The sequence below is a fragment of the Scyliorhinus canicula genome, chromosome 16 (assembly GCF_902713615.1).
Source record: "Scyliorhinus canicula chromosome 16, sScyCan1.1, whole genome shotgun sequence".
Classification (NCBI taxonomy): domain Eukaryota; kingdom Metazoa; phylum Chordata; class Chondrichthyes; order Carcharhiniformes; family Scyliorhinidae; genus Scyliorhinus; species Scyliorhinus canicula.
In genome coordinates this window covers 32,190,164-32,204,743 of record NC_052161.1, presented here as the reverse complement: position 1 = coordinate 32,204,743, position 14,580 = coordinate 32,190,164, and the positions used below count along the sequence as shown (strand labels likewise).

At 47.2% G+C, this 14,580-nt stretch overlaps 1 protein-coding gene across 3 annotated transcripts in view; it reads right to left on the bottom strand.

The window, feature by feature from the left end:
* Window positions 1-9,362, bottom strand: part of btbd16 (BTB (POZ) domain containing 16) — a 179,222-nt gene extending 169,860 nt beyond the window's left edge. For all 3 annotated transcript variants that reach the window (XR_005463687.1, XM_038821187.1, XM_038821186.1), the window contains exon 1: window positions 9,104-9,362. Coding sequence is in view for 2 of the 3 variants with exons in the window: in XM_038821187.1 (XP_038677115.1) it covers window positions 9,104-9,231 (128 nt within the window). In the remaining variant the exon portion in view is untranslated. The remainder of the gene's footprint in view (window positions 1-9,103) is intronic.
* Window positions 9,363-14,580: the final 5,218 nt, after the last annotated feature.

Below are 14,580 nucleotides of genomic sequence, written 5' to 3'. Positions count from 1 at the left end.
TGCTGCTTGCCTGAGATCTGAGGCAAGGGGGTTAGGACCCAAGCCTCAGGTAGATCATGGGAGAGCATATTAGAGTGAGACGAAAATTTGCAAAATAGTGATCTCGTCCACAATGGGCAGGATTCAGATTGCGACGTCTCACGAGATCATGTTATATCTTAGAAGGCGTGGGAGCCAGGTAGACCATGGAAGAGAGATCTCCTCGCATCTATTGGCCGCATTGCCTTTCGGGCACAACGTTTCCAGTAGATCGCACAGTCCCAGGATAAGGAGCTGATCATTTAGGGTTGAGATAAGGAGAATTTCTTCAAAAGGTTGTGAGTCTTTGGAATTCTCCACCCACGAGGGAATAGATGCTCCATCTTTGAATATATTTAAGGCTGAGATGGGCAGATATTTGGTCTTGTGGAATAAAGGAATATATGGAGTGGGCAGGAAAGTGGAGTTGAAGCCAAAGATTAGCCGTGATCATATTGAATTTCAGAGCAGGGCTCTTGAAATTAATCTTTTTTATATAAAAGACTGGATTTCTGAAAGTCAAAATGTGCTTATATACAAACATGTAGGTAGACATATGAATTAGGAGGAGTTGGCCAATCTGCACCGCAAGCCTGCTCTGGCTGATCTGATTGTAACTTCAACTCCACATTCCTGCCTACCCCGATAATCTTTCACTCCCTTGCTTATGAAGAATCTATTCTGCCCTGCCTTAAAATATTCAATTACTCTCCTGCCATCACCTTTCGAGAAAATGAGCACCCAATCTAGAGCTATTTGTTAATGTTTTCCAGCTTCCTTTTGGTTATCCGCTCGGCAAAATTGAGCATTTTTACTATAGATCAATGATGTGTACCATGTCCTTTAACAGAGGCAATCGGTGCCTTCCTTCAGATTAGTACTTATCAGTAAATTATACAGCAGTTGCTTCATCAGCAATTGGGTTTTTTGTGAATGATCATGATCATTAATTGATTCTCTGGACAGTTATGGCTCCACGTCAGGATTAATTTCCTTCATAGGAAGATTCTCGGAGTTCTTTTTCCTCCATGCCTGCACATTTCTTGCTTCTGGAGGCAAGATCTGGCATTTTAAGCCTAATCATTTTTTCAATCCTTGAGGAAATTTCAAATATTTGGCGGCTGATAAAATTATATACAAGAACATGTTGGGGTTGCATGGAAAAGCTTTCCGTGGCCTCTGCAAGATTTAAAAAGCAGGTAATGTCATAAACTCTGAAGATGATGAATTAAACTTTACTTCAAAAGCTTTCCTAAAACTTAATTACAAAAAGATGAAACAGCGCTCTGTTTTTGGAATTTTCGTTACTACATTGATCCAGCAGAGGGCAGCAGAGCGGAGCTACTGATTGGCTGTTCCGGGGAGATTTGCATACGTGCAGTGCGATCAGCCTAATTTGAAGGTGTACCTGCAAAAGAGACCTGAGGAGTTCGAGTGCAAGCAAGCATCCAGCAGAGGGCAGCAGAGCGGAGCTACTGATTGGCTGTTTCGGGGAGATTTGCATACGTGCAGTGCAGTCAGCCTAATTTGAAGTTCTACCTGCAAAAGAGACCTGAGGAGTTTGAGTGCAAGCAAGCATCCAGCAGAGGGCAGCAGAACGGAGCTACTGATCGGCTGTTCCGGGGAGATTTGCATACGTGCAGTGCGGTCAGCCTAATTTGAAGGTGTACCTCCAAAAGAGACCTGAGGAGTTCGAGTGCAAGCAAGCATCCAGCAGAGGGCAGCAGAGCGGAGCTACTGATTGGCTGTTCTGGGGAGATTTGCATATGTGCAGTGCGGCCAGCCTAATTTGAAGGTGGTTTGTGAAGGGGCTGTTGTCAAGTGATCAGCTGCAGGACGTACTGAAGGGGGAGGGTGAACAGCCAGTTGTCGTGGTGCATATAGGTGAAGCAGTGGTCAGCACGTAATGTCCTCAAGGCCCTCAGGGAAAAGGAGACTGTGGAGGACGTTGGATGGTTCCCTGAGCAGACTGTCAGAGTCATCTGGCAGAACGCCTCATCACCAGAACTTTCAAACAAGCACCAAGACCTAGCTTGGCTGGTAGTGAGAAGGGCCCTCCCTGTCAGATTCTTCATGTACACCCGAAGGCTCAGCACCGTTGCACGCTGCCCTCGGAGTGGCTGTGGGGGAGATGAGACGGTCACACACCTCCTTGTGGAATGTGCCTTTGCAAAGAAGGTCTGGAGAAAGATGCAGTGGTATCTGTCAAGGTTCATCCTGAGCAGCTCAGTAACACAGGACTCTGTGCTCTACGGACTGTTTCCAGGGACACACACCGAGACAAATATTAACTGCTACTGGAAGGTCATCAACTCGGTGAAAGACGCTCTTTGGTCTGCCCGAAACTTGCTGATCTTCCAGTGCAAAGAATTATCCTCAACCGAGTGTTGCAGACTGGCACATTCCAAGGTCCAGGACTACATGCTGAGGGATGCACTCAAACTTGGGGCAGCTGCCGCCAAGGCGCAATGGGGAAAGACCACTGTGTAAGGTCTTACCAGCAAATGTACACCGAGGGGTTGGCAACAGTGTAAAGCCCCTCGGTCCGGGTCTTCAATACCACAATGCATGAAAGAAACAAAGCAATGTAAATATTTAAGAAAGAACTGTAACTTATAGTAGGATACGTGTGTAACATTATCCCAATTGAATTGAAGAAAGACAAATGAATGTAACTCAGATGGAAATGTACAGTCAAGACAATTTGAAATGTTCTGTAAAGTTTATGATAAATTTTATGAATAAAGTATATTTTTTGAAAAAAAAATATAGGCACCAACGATATAGGTAAAAAAAAGGGATGAGGTCCTACAATCAGAATTTAGGGAATTAGGAGAGAAGTTAAAAAGTAGGACCTCAAAAGGTAGTAATCTCAGGATTGCTACCAGTGCCACGGGACAGTCAGAGTAGAAATTCAAGAATAGTCAGAATTAATACGTGGCTTGAGAGATGGTGCAGGAGGGAGGGGTTCAGATTTTTGGGACATTGGAACCGGTTCTGGGGGCGGTGGGACCATTACAAACCGGATGGTCTACACCTGGGCAGGACTGGAACCAGTGTCCTCGGGGGTGCTTTTGCTAACACTGTTGGGGAGGTTTTAAACTAATGTGGCAGGGGGATGAGAACCAGATTAGGAAGTTAGAGGTCAGTAAAGAAGCAGCAACTAAAGCCAGTAAGGTACGAGACAATAAACTCAATGTGACTAAGGGGAGGAGTAGACAGGGAAGAGATGATGAACGCAAAGGTGGTCTGAGGTGCATTTGTTTTAATGCGAGAAGTGTAGCAGGTAAGGCAGATGAACTTAGGGCTTGGATCAGTACCTGGGAATATGATGCTATTGGCATTACTGAGACTTGGTTGAGGGAAGGACAGGACTGGCAACTGAATATCCCAGGGTATAGATGCTTCAGGAGGGATAGAGAGGGAGGTAGAAGGGGTGGAGGAGTTGCATTACTCGTCAGAGATGATATCACAGCTGTGATTAAGGAGGGCACGATGGAGGATTCGAGCACTGAGGCAATATGGGTTGAGCTGAGAAATAGGAAGAGTGCAGTAACATTGTTGGGACTTTACTACAGGCCTCCCAAAAGCGAGCATGAAGTAGAGGTACAAATATGCCGACAGATTATAGAAAATTGTAGGAGCAATAGGGTGGTTGTGATGGGAGATTTTAACTTCCCCAACATTGAATGGGATTCGTGTAGTGTTGGAGGCGTAGATGGAGCAGAGTTTGTAAGGAGCATCCAGGAGAGTTTTTTTAGAGCAGTATGTAAATAGTCCAACTCGGGAAGGGGCCATACTGGACCTGGCATTGGGGAATGATCTCGGCCAGGTGGTTGATGTTTCAGTCGGTGATTACTTTGGGAATAGCGATCACAATTCCGTAAGTTTTAGAATACTCATGGACAAGGACAAGAGGGGTCCGAAAGGAAGAGTACTAAATCGGGGAAAGGCAGAGTATAACAAAATTCGGCAGAAGCTAGGGAATGTGGATTGGGAGCAGCTGTTTAAGGGTAAATTCAGATTTGAAATGTGGAAGTCTTTTAAGGAAAGGTTGATTAGAGTGCAGGACAGACATGTTCCTGTGAAAATGAAAGATAGAAATGGCAAGAGTAGGGAACCATGGATGATGGGTGAAATTGTGAGACTAGCTACGATGAAAAAGGAAGCATACATAGGATCGAGGCAACTCAAAACTGATGAAGCTTTGGAGGAATATCGGAAAAGTAGGACGAATCTCAAACGCGCAATAAAGAGGGCTAAAAGGGGTCATGAAATATCTTTGGCTAACAGGGTTAAGGAAAATCCCAAAGCATTTTATTCGTATGTAAGGAGCAAGAGGGTAACCAGAGAAAGGATTGGCCCACTTAAAGACAAAAGAGGGAATTTATGTGTGGACTCAGAGGAAATGGGTGAGATTCTTAATGAGTGCTTTGCATCAGTATTCACAAAGGAGAGGGACAAGACGGATGTTGAGGCTAGGGATGGATGTTTAAATACTCTCGGTCAAGTTGTCATACGGAAGGGGGAAGTTTTGGGTATTCTAAAAGACATTAAGGTGGACAAGTCCCCAGGACCGGATGGGATCTATCCCAGGTTACTGAGGGAAGCGAGGGTCGAAATAGCTGGGGCCTTAACAGATATCTTTGCAGCATCCTTGAGCACGGGTGAGGTCCCGGAGGACTGGAGAATTGCTAATGTTGTCCCTTTGTTTAAGAAGGGTAGCAGGGATAATCCAGGGAATTATAGACCTGTGAGCTTGACGTCAGTGGTAGGCAAACTGTTGGAGAAGATACTGAGGGATAGGATCTATTCACATCTGGAAGAAAATAGACTTATCAGTGATAGGCAGCATGGTTTTGTGCAGGGAAAGTCATGTCTTACAAACCTAATAGAATTCTTTGAGGAAGTGACAAAGTTAATTAATGAGAGAAGGGCTGTAGATATCGTACACATGGACTTTAGTAAGGCGTTTGATAAGGTTTTCCATGGCAGGTTGATGGAAAAAGTGAAGTCGTATGGGGTTCAGGATGTACTAGCTAGATGGATAAAGAACTGGCTGGGCAACAGGAAACAGAGAGTAGTGGTGGAAGGGAGTGTCTCAAAATGGAGAAGGGTGACTAGTGGTGTTCCACAGGGATCCGTGCTCGGACCACTGTTGTTTGTGATCTACATAAATGACCTGGAGGAAGGTATAGGTGGTCTGATTAGCAAGTTTGCAGATGATACTAAGATTGGTGGAGTTGCAGATAGCGAGGAGGACTGTCAGAGAATACAACAAAATATAGATAGATTGGAGAGTTGGGCAGAGAAATGGCAGATGGAGTTCAATCCAGGCAAATGCGAGGTGATGCATTTTGGAAGATCAAATTCTAGAGCGGACTATATGGTCAATGGAAGGGTCTTGGGGAAAATTGATGTGCAGAGAGATCTGGGAGTTCAGGTCCATTGTACCCTGAAGGTGGCAACGCAGGTTGATAGAGTGGTCAAGAAGGCAGACAGCATGCTTGCCTTCATCGGACGGGGTATTGAGTACAAGAGTTGGCAGGTCATGTTACAGTTGTATAGGACTTTGGTTCGGCCACATTTGGAATACTGCGTGCAGTTCTGGTCGCCACATTACCAGAAGGATGTGGATGCCTTGGAGAGGGTGCAGAGGAGGTTCACCAGGATGTTGCCTGGTATGGAGGGTGCTAGCTATGAAGCAAGGTTGAGTAGATTAGGATTGTTTTCGTTGGAAAGACGGAGGTTGAAGGGGGACCTGATTGAGGTCTACAAAATTATGAGAGGTATGGACAGGGTGGATAGCAACAAGCTTTTCCCAAGAGTAGGGGTGTCAGTTACAAGGGGTCACAATTTCAAGGTGAGAGGGGGAAAGTTTAAGGGAGATGTGCGTGGAAAGTTTTTTACACAGAGGGTGGTGGGTGCCTGGAACGCTTTGCCAGCAGAGGTGGTAGAGGCAGGCACGATAGCATCATTTAAGAAGCATCTAGACAGGTATATGAATGGGCGGGAACAGAGGGAAGTAGACCTTGGAAAATAGGAGACAGGTTTAGATAAAGGATCTGGATCGGCGCAGGCTGGGAGGGCCGAAGGGCCTGATCCTGTGCTGTAATTTTCTTTGTTCTTTGTCTTTGTACATTTCACAATGTATCTGATCTGGCATGTGGAATAAAAGAATGCAAAAAACATAGACAAGGGACAGTCCTGGATAAAGTAAGTGGCATGATATCAGGCCTCAATTCTTGTAAAGTAACAGACATTCTTGATTTTCTCAATGATGCATCGCAACTCTTCCATTGTATGTGGGTGTAAAGAATCGTAACATCTATTTGTTTTCCAGTCCCTTCATGGCTACGTGCTCACAGAAACGTGAATTGCAGCTTTGTATAATGATGTGGGGTCCTTCCTACTGTTTCACTGTCAAAATATCTGGTAGGCATGGGGCTTTCCTTTCAAAGTTTTCTTATCAAGCCACAAGTTGTCTCCCAGCAGTGTACTGGATAACAGCTTTACAACAATATTTATTGCAATATTATTCGGTTGTAGTTGAACATCAACACAGCTTTTCCAGAATTGCAAACAGCATTTCTGCTTTCACAAATATTATTACATTAATTCAGTTGATTATTTCTATAAGTGTTAAGATAATTTAAAACTAAATTTAAATGACTAAATTGAAGCTGTGTGCTTTTTTAAAAAAAAGTATGGAATAAACAAATACACCAGAGGGGATAAAAGCTTTGGAGGAGTTGTGTCAATGTCACTGAATGGGTAAGGTTCTCTTTTCCTCCATGGAATAAAAGATTCTCCATCTCATACACCTATTGAAATTTACAGCAGAAATTATACAAGAAATGCAGAAAACCATACAGATCAAATTATTATTATTTTAAAATTATAGTACATAGTTACTTAGTGAGATCAGATACAGCATTTAAAATTTAATAGTATTTCCAAAACTCCTTGTATTTTCATTATTTCATCATACCAGAAAATTCAAACACACAACTGCAGTGTCGAATTAGTTAAACACAGTTGATCATTGAAGTACTTAAGGTGCCTTTGGTGGCAGCTATGAGGTGAGCAGCTGCACACGAGGTGGCTCCTGTCTGGGGATTTTTTTTCTGTGGCCCTTTTGACCCTTTTATCAAGTGTTTTTTAAAGAAAAAATTGGTGCAGAGTGACAGAATTAGATCCCCTCTGTCGCGTGATGTCGAGGGGATGTAATACTAGAAATAAATCAGGCAAGGGATCTTTATCCGATTTGGAAGTACCTCTAGCCTCAGAAAGGGAGAAAATGGTGGAGGTGGCCATTGCCCCTCAGTGGACTATCGAGAAGTTGGTGAAATTCATGTTGGGGGAATTCAAGAAACAGCGACAAGTGGTTGCTGATGATTTGAGGAAGGCAATCAAAGCGGCCATGGCACCTATTCATATGACCCTGGACAGATTGGACCAATGGGTGGAGATACAAGGGACGATGATTAAGAAGGTGGAGGAGATGTTCAATGATCACAGTGATCAAATTGTTCCATTGGAGACAGAGATGGCATTGTTGACGGGGGAGCGAAAGATGATAAAGCCCAAAATCAATAATCTGGAGAACCACTCCAGATCGTAGGTCTGTCAGAGGACCTGGAAGGTAAATAGTTTTCACAAAGCTATAACCATACTGTACTGTCTTAATTTATTAATCTTTGAAGTGTTTTGGATTACATCTCCAAGAGGAACGATCACTGTTGTTGGTTTAAATGGGATTTTATATGCTGGAAGTCAGTTACGTAAATTCAATTCATTAATTGTAAATTGCTCAGGATCACAAAGAGTTGCTCAATATTTTCACAGCAATTTTATCATGTGCAATGAAAGTTGGGGTTCAACTTTTTAAATTGAGCAAAATAATATTCTCCAATTCCACATTATATTTATCTGAACAAAGAGCGCATTAATTAGAATTTCTTCTCTCAGAGGGCAGTGAATCTTTGACAAAGGGTCATTTGGACTCGAAACAAGTCTTATCTTTCCCGACAGATGCTGCCAGACCTGCTGAGATTTTCTCTTTGGGTTCAGATTCCAGTACCCGCAGTAATTTGCTTTTATTCAGTGAATCTGGGGACTTCCTTACTGCAGAGAACTGTAGGGGCTGGGCACATTTTTTATCAATAAGGAAATCAAGGGTTATGGGGGGGTGGGGGGGGGGGGGGTGGTAAGGCAGGAAAATGGAGTTGAGGATTATATTAGATCAGTCATGATCTCTTTGAATGGCAGAGCAGCCTAGATGGGCTGAATGGCCAACTTCTGCTCGTATCTCTTATGGTCTATTCACACCTATTTGTGAGCACGCGTGCAAGTGATGTCTGTGCAGGAAACAAAACAGCATAAACTGCCAGTGGCATGAATAAAAATCTTGACAGACACACTTTGAAGTTCTTAATTGATTGCCATGTAACTTTTGTTGGGTTATCACTTTGGAATAATGCCATCTCAACTACACAGTTAAACACTGCCAGAGTTTACAAATTTAAAATTATAAAAGGGCAGAATGTTCATCTGTAGAAATAGCGGCACAGTAGCACAGTGGTTAGCACTGTTCCTTCACAGCTCCAGGGTCCCAGTTTCGATTCCCTGCTGGGTCACTGTCTGTGCGGAGGCTGAACACGGAGTTCTCTCCGTGTCGGCGTGGGTTTCCTCCGGGTGCTCGGGTTTCCTCCCACAGCCCAAAGATGTGCAGGTTAGGTAGATTGGCCATGTTAAATAACCCTTAGTGTCCAAAAAAAGATTTTGGTGGGGTTACTGGGTTACGGGGACAGGGTGGAGGTGTGGGTTTAAGGAGAGTGCTCTTTCCAAGGTGCAGACTCGATGGGCCGAATGGCCTCCTTCTGCACTGTAAATTCTATGATTCTGTGACAATATTCTGACGGAAAGTAACCCAATGCTGTTGCTGCAAACTACTGGCCATGAAATAAACAGTGCAAGTCGATGAATTTGGCCTTCTACCCGTCCCCCTGACTGAAAGCTTGAGGCACCTGCTGGAGCAGAACCAACTCCCACTAGATTGCTATCAGAGATTTACTTGACTTACGCTGAGCGCTGGATCCCATTATTACGAAATCTAGGTGGCAGCAGGGGGTGATAACTCAACTGGGGATCCGAAAAGTAGCGCTCGAGTTCGGTACATGTTTCACCGGAGTCTCCCAGCCTTGACCCCATGCTGCCAGCGCCGCCACGGGATAAAGCTCCCTTCACTGCTGGTTAATGGAAGGACAGGACCATAACGAGCAGCGGAGCACATCAACTCGGTTCCGTTTGCTGAGCCAATCTGAAACCGGACCCTCCTCCTGTCGGCTCGTCCTTTCTGGTTCCCATGGAGACAAGAGACGCGGTCACCATGGTAACCGAAGGATACCGACAGACCTCGAGGCAGCTTCGAGGGTCCGTGCACCAGATACAAACCCCAAGGAATGTGCAGCTGACACAAACCCCAGGGTATATGCACCAGGTACAAACCCCAGGGTATGGGCACGAGGTACAAACACCAGGGTATGGGCACCAGGTACAAACCCCAGGGTATATGCACCAGGTACAAACCCCAGGGTATGGGCACGAGGTACAAACACCAGGGTATGGGCACCAGGTACAAACCCCAGGGTATTGGCACCAGGTACAAACCCCAGGGTATTGGCACCAGGTACAAACCCCAGGGTATGGGCACCAGGTACAAACCCCAGGGTATGTGCACAATGTACAAACCCCAGGGTATGGGCACCAGGTACAAACCCCAGGGTATGTGCACCAGGTACAAACCCCAGGGTATGGGCACCAGGTACAAACCCCAGGGTATGGGCACCAGGTACAAACACCAGGGTATTGGCACCAGGTACAACCCCCAGGGTATGGATACAACATAAAAACCCCAAGGATTGTTCACCAGGGACAAACCCCAGGGTATGTGCACCAGGTACAAACACAAGGGTATGGGCACGAGGTACAAACACCAGGGATTGTGCACCTGGTACAAACACCAGGGCATATGCACTAGATACAAACCCCAACGTATATGCACCAGGTACAAACCCCAGGGTATGTGCACCAGGTACAACCCTCAGGGTATATGCACCAGGTACAACCCCCAGGGTATATCCACAAGGTACAAACCCCAGGGCATGTGCACCAGGTACAACCCCCAGGGTATATGCACCAGGTACAAATTCCGGAGCATGTGCACCAGGTACAAACCCCAGGCATTGTGCACCAGGTACAAACCCCATGGATTGTGCACCAGGAACAAACCCCAGGGTATGTGCCCCAGGTACAAACCCCAGGGTATGGGCACCAGGTACAAACCCCAGGGTATGGGCACCAGGTACAAACACCAGGGTATTGGCACCAGGTACAACCCCCAGGGTAAGGATACAACATAAAAACCCCAAGGATTGTTCACCTGGGACAAACCCCAGGGTATGTGCACTAGATACAAACCCCAACGTATATGCACCAGGTACAAACCCCAGGGTATGTGCACCAAGTACAAACCCCAGGGTATGTGCACCAAGTACAAACCCCAGGGTATGTGCACAAGGTACAAACCCCAGGGTATGGGCACCAGATACAAACCCCAGGGTATGGGCACCAGGTACAAACCCCAGGGTATGTGCACAAGGTACAAACCCCAGGGCATGTGCACCAGGTACAAACCCCAGGGTATTGGCACCAGGTACAAACCCCAGGGTATGTGCACCAGGTACAAACCCCAGGGTATGGGCACCAGATACAAACCCCAGCGTATATGCACCAGGTACAAACCCCAGGGTATGTGCACCAGGCACAAACCCCAGGGTATGTGCACCAGGTACAAACCCAGGGTATGGGCACCAGATACAAACCCCAGGGTATATGCACCAGGTACAAACCCCAGGGTATGTGCACCAGGTACAAACCCCAGGGTATGGGCACCAGATACAAACCCCAGGGTATATGCACCAGGTACAAACCCCAGGGTATGTGCACCAGGTACAAACCCCAGGGCATGGGCACCAGGTACAAACCCCAGGGTATGGGCACCAGGTACAAACCCCAGGGTATGGGCACCAGGTACAAACCCCAGGGCATGGGAACCAGGTACAAACCCCAGGGTATGGGCACCAGGTACAAACCCCAGGGTATGGGCACCAGGTACAAACCCCAGGGCATGGGAACCAGGTACAAACCCCAGGGTATGGGCACCAGGTACAAACCCCAGGGCATGGGAACCAGGTACAAAGCCCAGGGTATGTGCACCAGGTATAGACCCCAGGGTATGGGCACCAGGTACAAACCCCAGGGTATGTGCACCAGGTACAAACCCCAAGGTATGGGCACCAGGTACAAACCCCAGGGTACGGGCACCAGGTACAAACCCCAGGGTATGTGCACCAGGTACAAACCCCAGGGTATGTGCACCAGGTACAGACCCCAGGGTATGGGCACCAGGTACAAATCTCAGGGTATGGGCACCAGGTACAAACCCCAGGGTATTGGCACCAGGTACAAACCCCAGGGTATGGATACGACATAAAAACCCCAAGGATTGTTCACCAGGGACAAACCCCAGGGCATGTGCACCAGGTACAAACCCCAGGGCATGTGCACCAGGTACAAACACAAGGGTATGGGCACGAGGTACAAACACCAGGGATTGTGCACCAGGTACAAACACCAGGGATTGTGCACCAGGTACAAACCCCAGGGTATGTGCACCTGGTACAAACCCCAGGGTATGGGCACCAGGTACAAACCCCAGGGTATGGGCACCAGGTACAAACCCCAGGGTATGGGCACCAGGTGCAAACACCAGGGTATTGGCACCAGGTACAACCCCCAGGGTAAGGATACGACATAAAAACCCCAAGGATTGTTCTCCAGGGACAAACCCCAGGGCATGTGCACCAGGTACAAACACAAGGGTATGTGCACCTGGTACAAACACCAGGGACTGTGCACCAGGTACAGACACCAGGGTATGTGCACCAGGTACAAACCCCAGGGCATGTGCACCAGGTACAAACCCCAGGGCATGTGCACCAGGTACAAACCCAGGGTATGTGCACCAGATACAAACCCCAGCGTATATGCACCAAGTACAAACCCCAGGGTATGTGCACAAGGTACAGACCCCAGGGTATGGGCACCAGATACAAACCCCAGGGTATGGGCACCAGGTACAAACCCCAGGGTATTGGCACCAGGTACAAACCCCAGGGTATGTGCACATGGTACAAACCCCAGGGCATGTGCACCAGGTACAAACCCCAGGGTATGGGCACCAGGTACAAACCCCAGGGCATGGGGACCAGGTACAAACCCCAGGGTATGGGCACCAGATACAAACCCCAGGGTATTGGCACCAGGTACAAACCCCAGGGTATGTGCACATGGTACAAACCCCAGGGCATGTGCACCAGGTACAAACCCCAGGGTATGGGCACCAGGTACAAGCCCCAGGGCATGGGGACCAGGTACAAACCCCAGGGTATGGGCACCAGGTACAAACCCCAGGGTATGGATACGACATAAAAACCCCAACGATTGTTCACCAGGGACAAACCCCAGGGCATGTGCACCAGGTACAAACACAAGGGTATGGGCACGAGGTACAAACACCACGGATTGTGCACCAGGTACAAACCCGAGGGCATGCGCACCAGGTACAGACCCCAGGGCATATGCACCAGATGCAACCCCCAGGGCATGTGCACTAGATACAAACCCCAACGTATATGCACCAGGTACAATCCCCAGGGTATGTGCACCAGGTACAAACCCCAGGGCATGTGCACTAGATACAAACCCCAACGTATATGCACCAGATACAAACCCCAGGGTATGGGCACCAAGTACAAACCCCAGGGTATGGGCACCAAGTACAAACCCCAGGGTATGTGCACCAGGTACAAACCCCAGGGTATGGGCACCAAGTACAAACCCCAGGGTATGTGCACCAGGTACAAACCCCAGGGTATGGGCACCAGGTACAGACCCCAGGGTATGTGCACCAGGTACAAACACCAGGGTATGGGCACCAGGTACAAACCCCAGGGTATGTGCACCAAGTACAAACCCCAGGGTATGTGCACCAGGTACAAACCCCAGGGTATGTGCACCAGGTACAAACCCCAGGGTATGGGCACCAGGTACAGACCCCAGGGCATGTGCACCAGGTACAAACACCAGGGTATGGGCACCAGGTACAAACCCCATGGTATGGGCAGCAGGTAGAAACACCAGGGTGTGGGCACCAGGTACAAACCCCATGGTATGGGCACCAGGTAGAAACACCAGGGTGTGGGCACCAGGTACAAACCCCAGGGTATGGGCACCAGGTACAAACCCCAGGGTATGGGCACCAGGTAGAGACACCAGGGTATGGGCACCAGGTAGAAACACCAGGGTATGGGCACCAGGTAGAAACACCAGGGTATGTGTACCAGGTACAAACCCCAGGGTATGGGCACCAGGCACAAACCCCAAGGTGTGGGCACTATGTAAAAACCCCAGGACCTGTGAGCCAGGTACAAACCCCAGGGTATGGGCACCGGGTACAAACACCACGGTATGGCACCATGTGCTAACACCAGGATATGTGCACCAGGGACAAAGCCCAGAGAATGTGCCTCAGGTCTGCTGCAAATATTTATCCAGGCTAGCTTTTAAAAAATAATCCACTGTGGTCTGTCCCTTCCACTCCCTCAGCAAAGCATTCTACGTACAAATATTTCTCCCAATAATCACTCTTCACTCTTATGGTGTTCATTTTAAATTAATGGTCTCTCCTCTTTCACACTTCAGCTGCAATTAAAGTTTGTCCTTTTTACTCAATTCAAAACAACAATATCAAAATCTCTCTTTGCCTTTTCTGCACAGTACAAATTGTTTTAATATCTCATCCCACGTAACGAGGGTTTCCGTCCCTCTCATTGCTCAAGTGAATCTTATGATGTTCCTCCACCCTGGTAACATCATAGTAAGCCTCTTTCTGCACCCTCTCTAAAGTCATGACAGTCTTGCTAAATTGTACACATTACATCCCAAGCAAGACATTTCTAAAGGTTTAGCACAGATGAAAGGAAAACAGTGCACAAATTTGGACCGTTTGGCATGTGGAGCCTATGCTGGTTCTTTCAAAGAGCAAAGCAGTTAGTCTCACTCCTCCAATCTTTACCAATATCACTGAAACTTTTGCTCCTTGAAACACTTATCCAAATCCCTTTTGAAGACTACCATTGAATTTGTATGCAGAATTCTGACTTCCCAGTTCTTGGTAACGAGTGCCCCTATTTCCAAAGTCAAGGAGGCAGGTACATGTTTAACCACCTTATCCTTTGCCCTGATAGTCAACTATTTACTTCAGGTTTAAAAGAGTACAGTACAAAAGAGTGCAGTTTTTCTGTAACTGGTATCCCAGAAACTGCGACTAATAATTCAGAAAATCTGAGTTCAAATCCCACTGGGCACTTCAAGTTCAGTTTTTGAGACCTAGATTTAAGACAATTGGTGAAAGAATTCGAGGGGAGATGAGGAGTA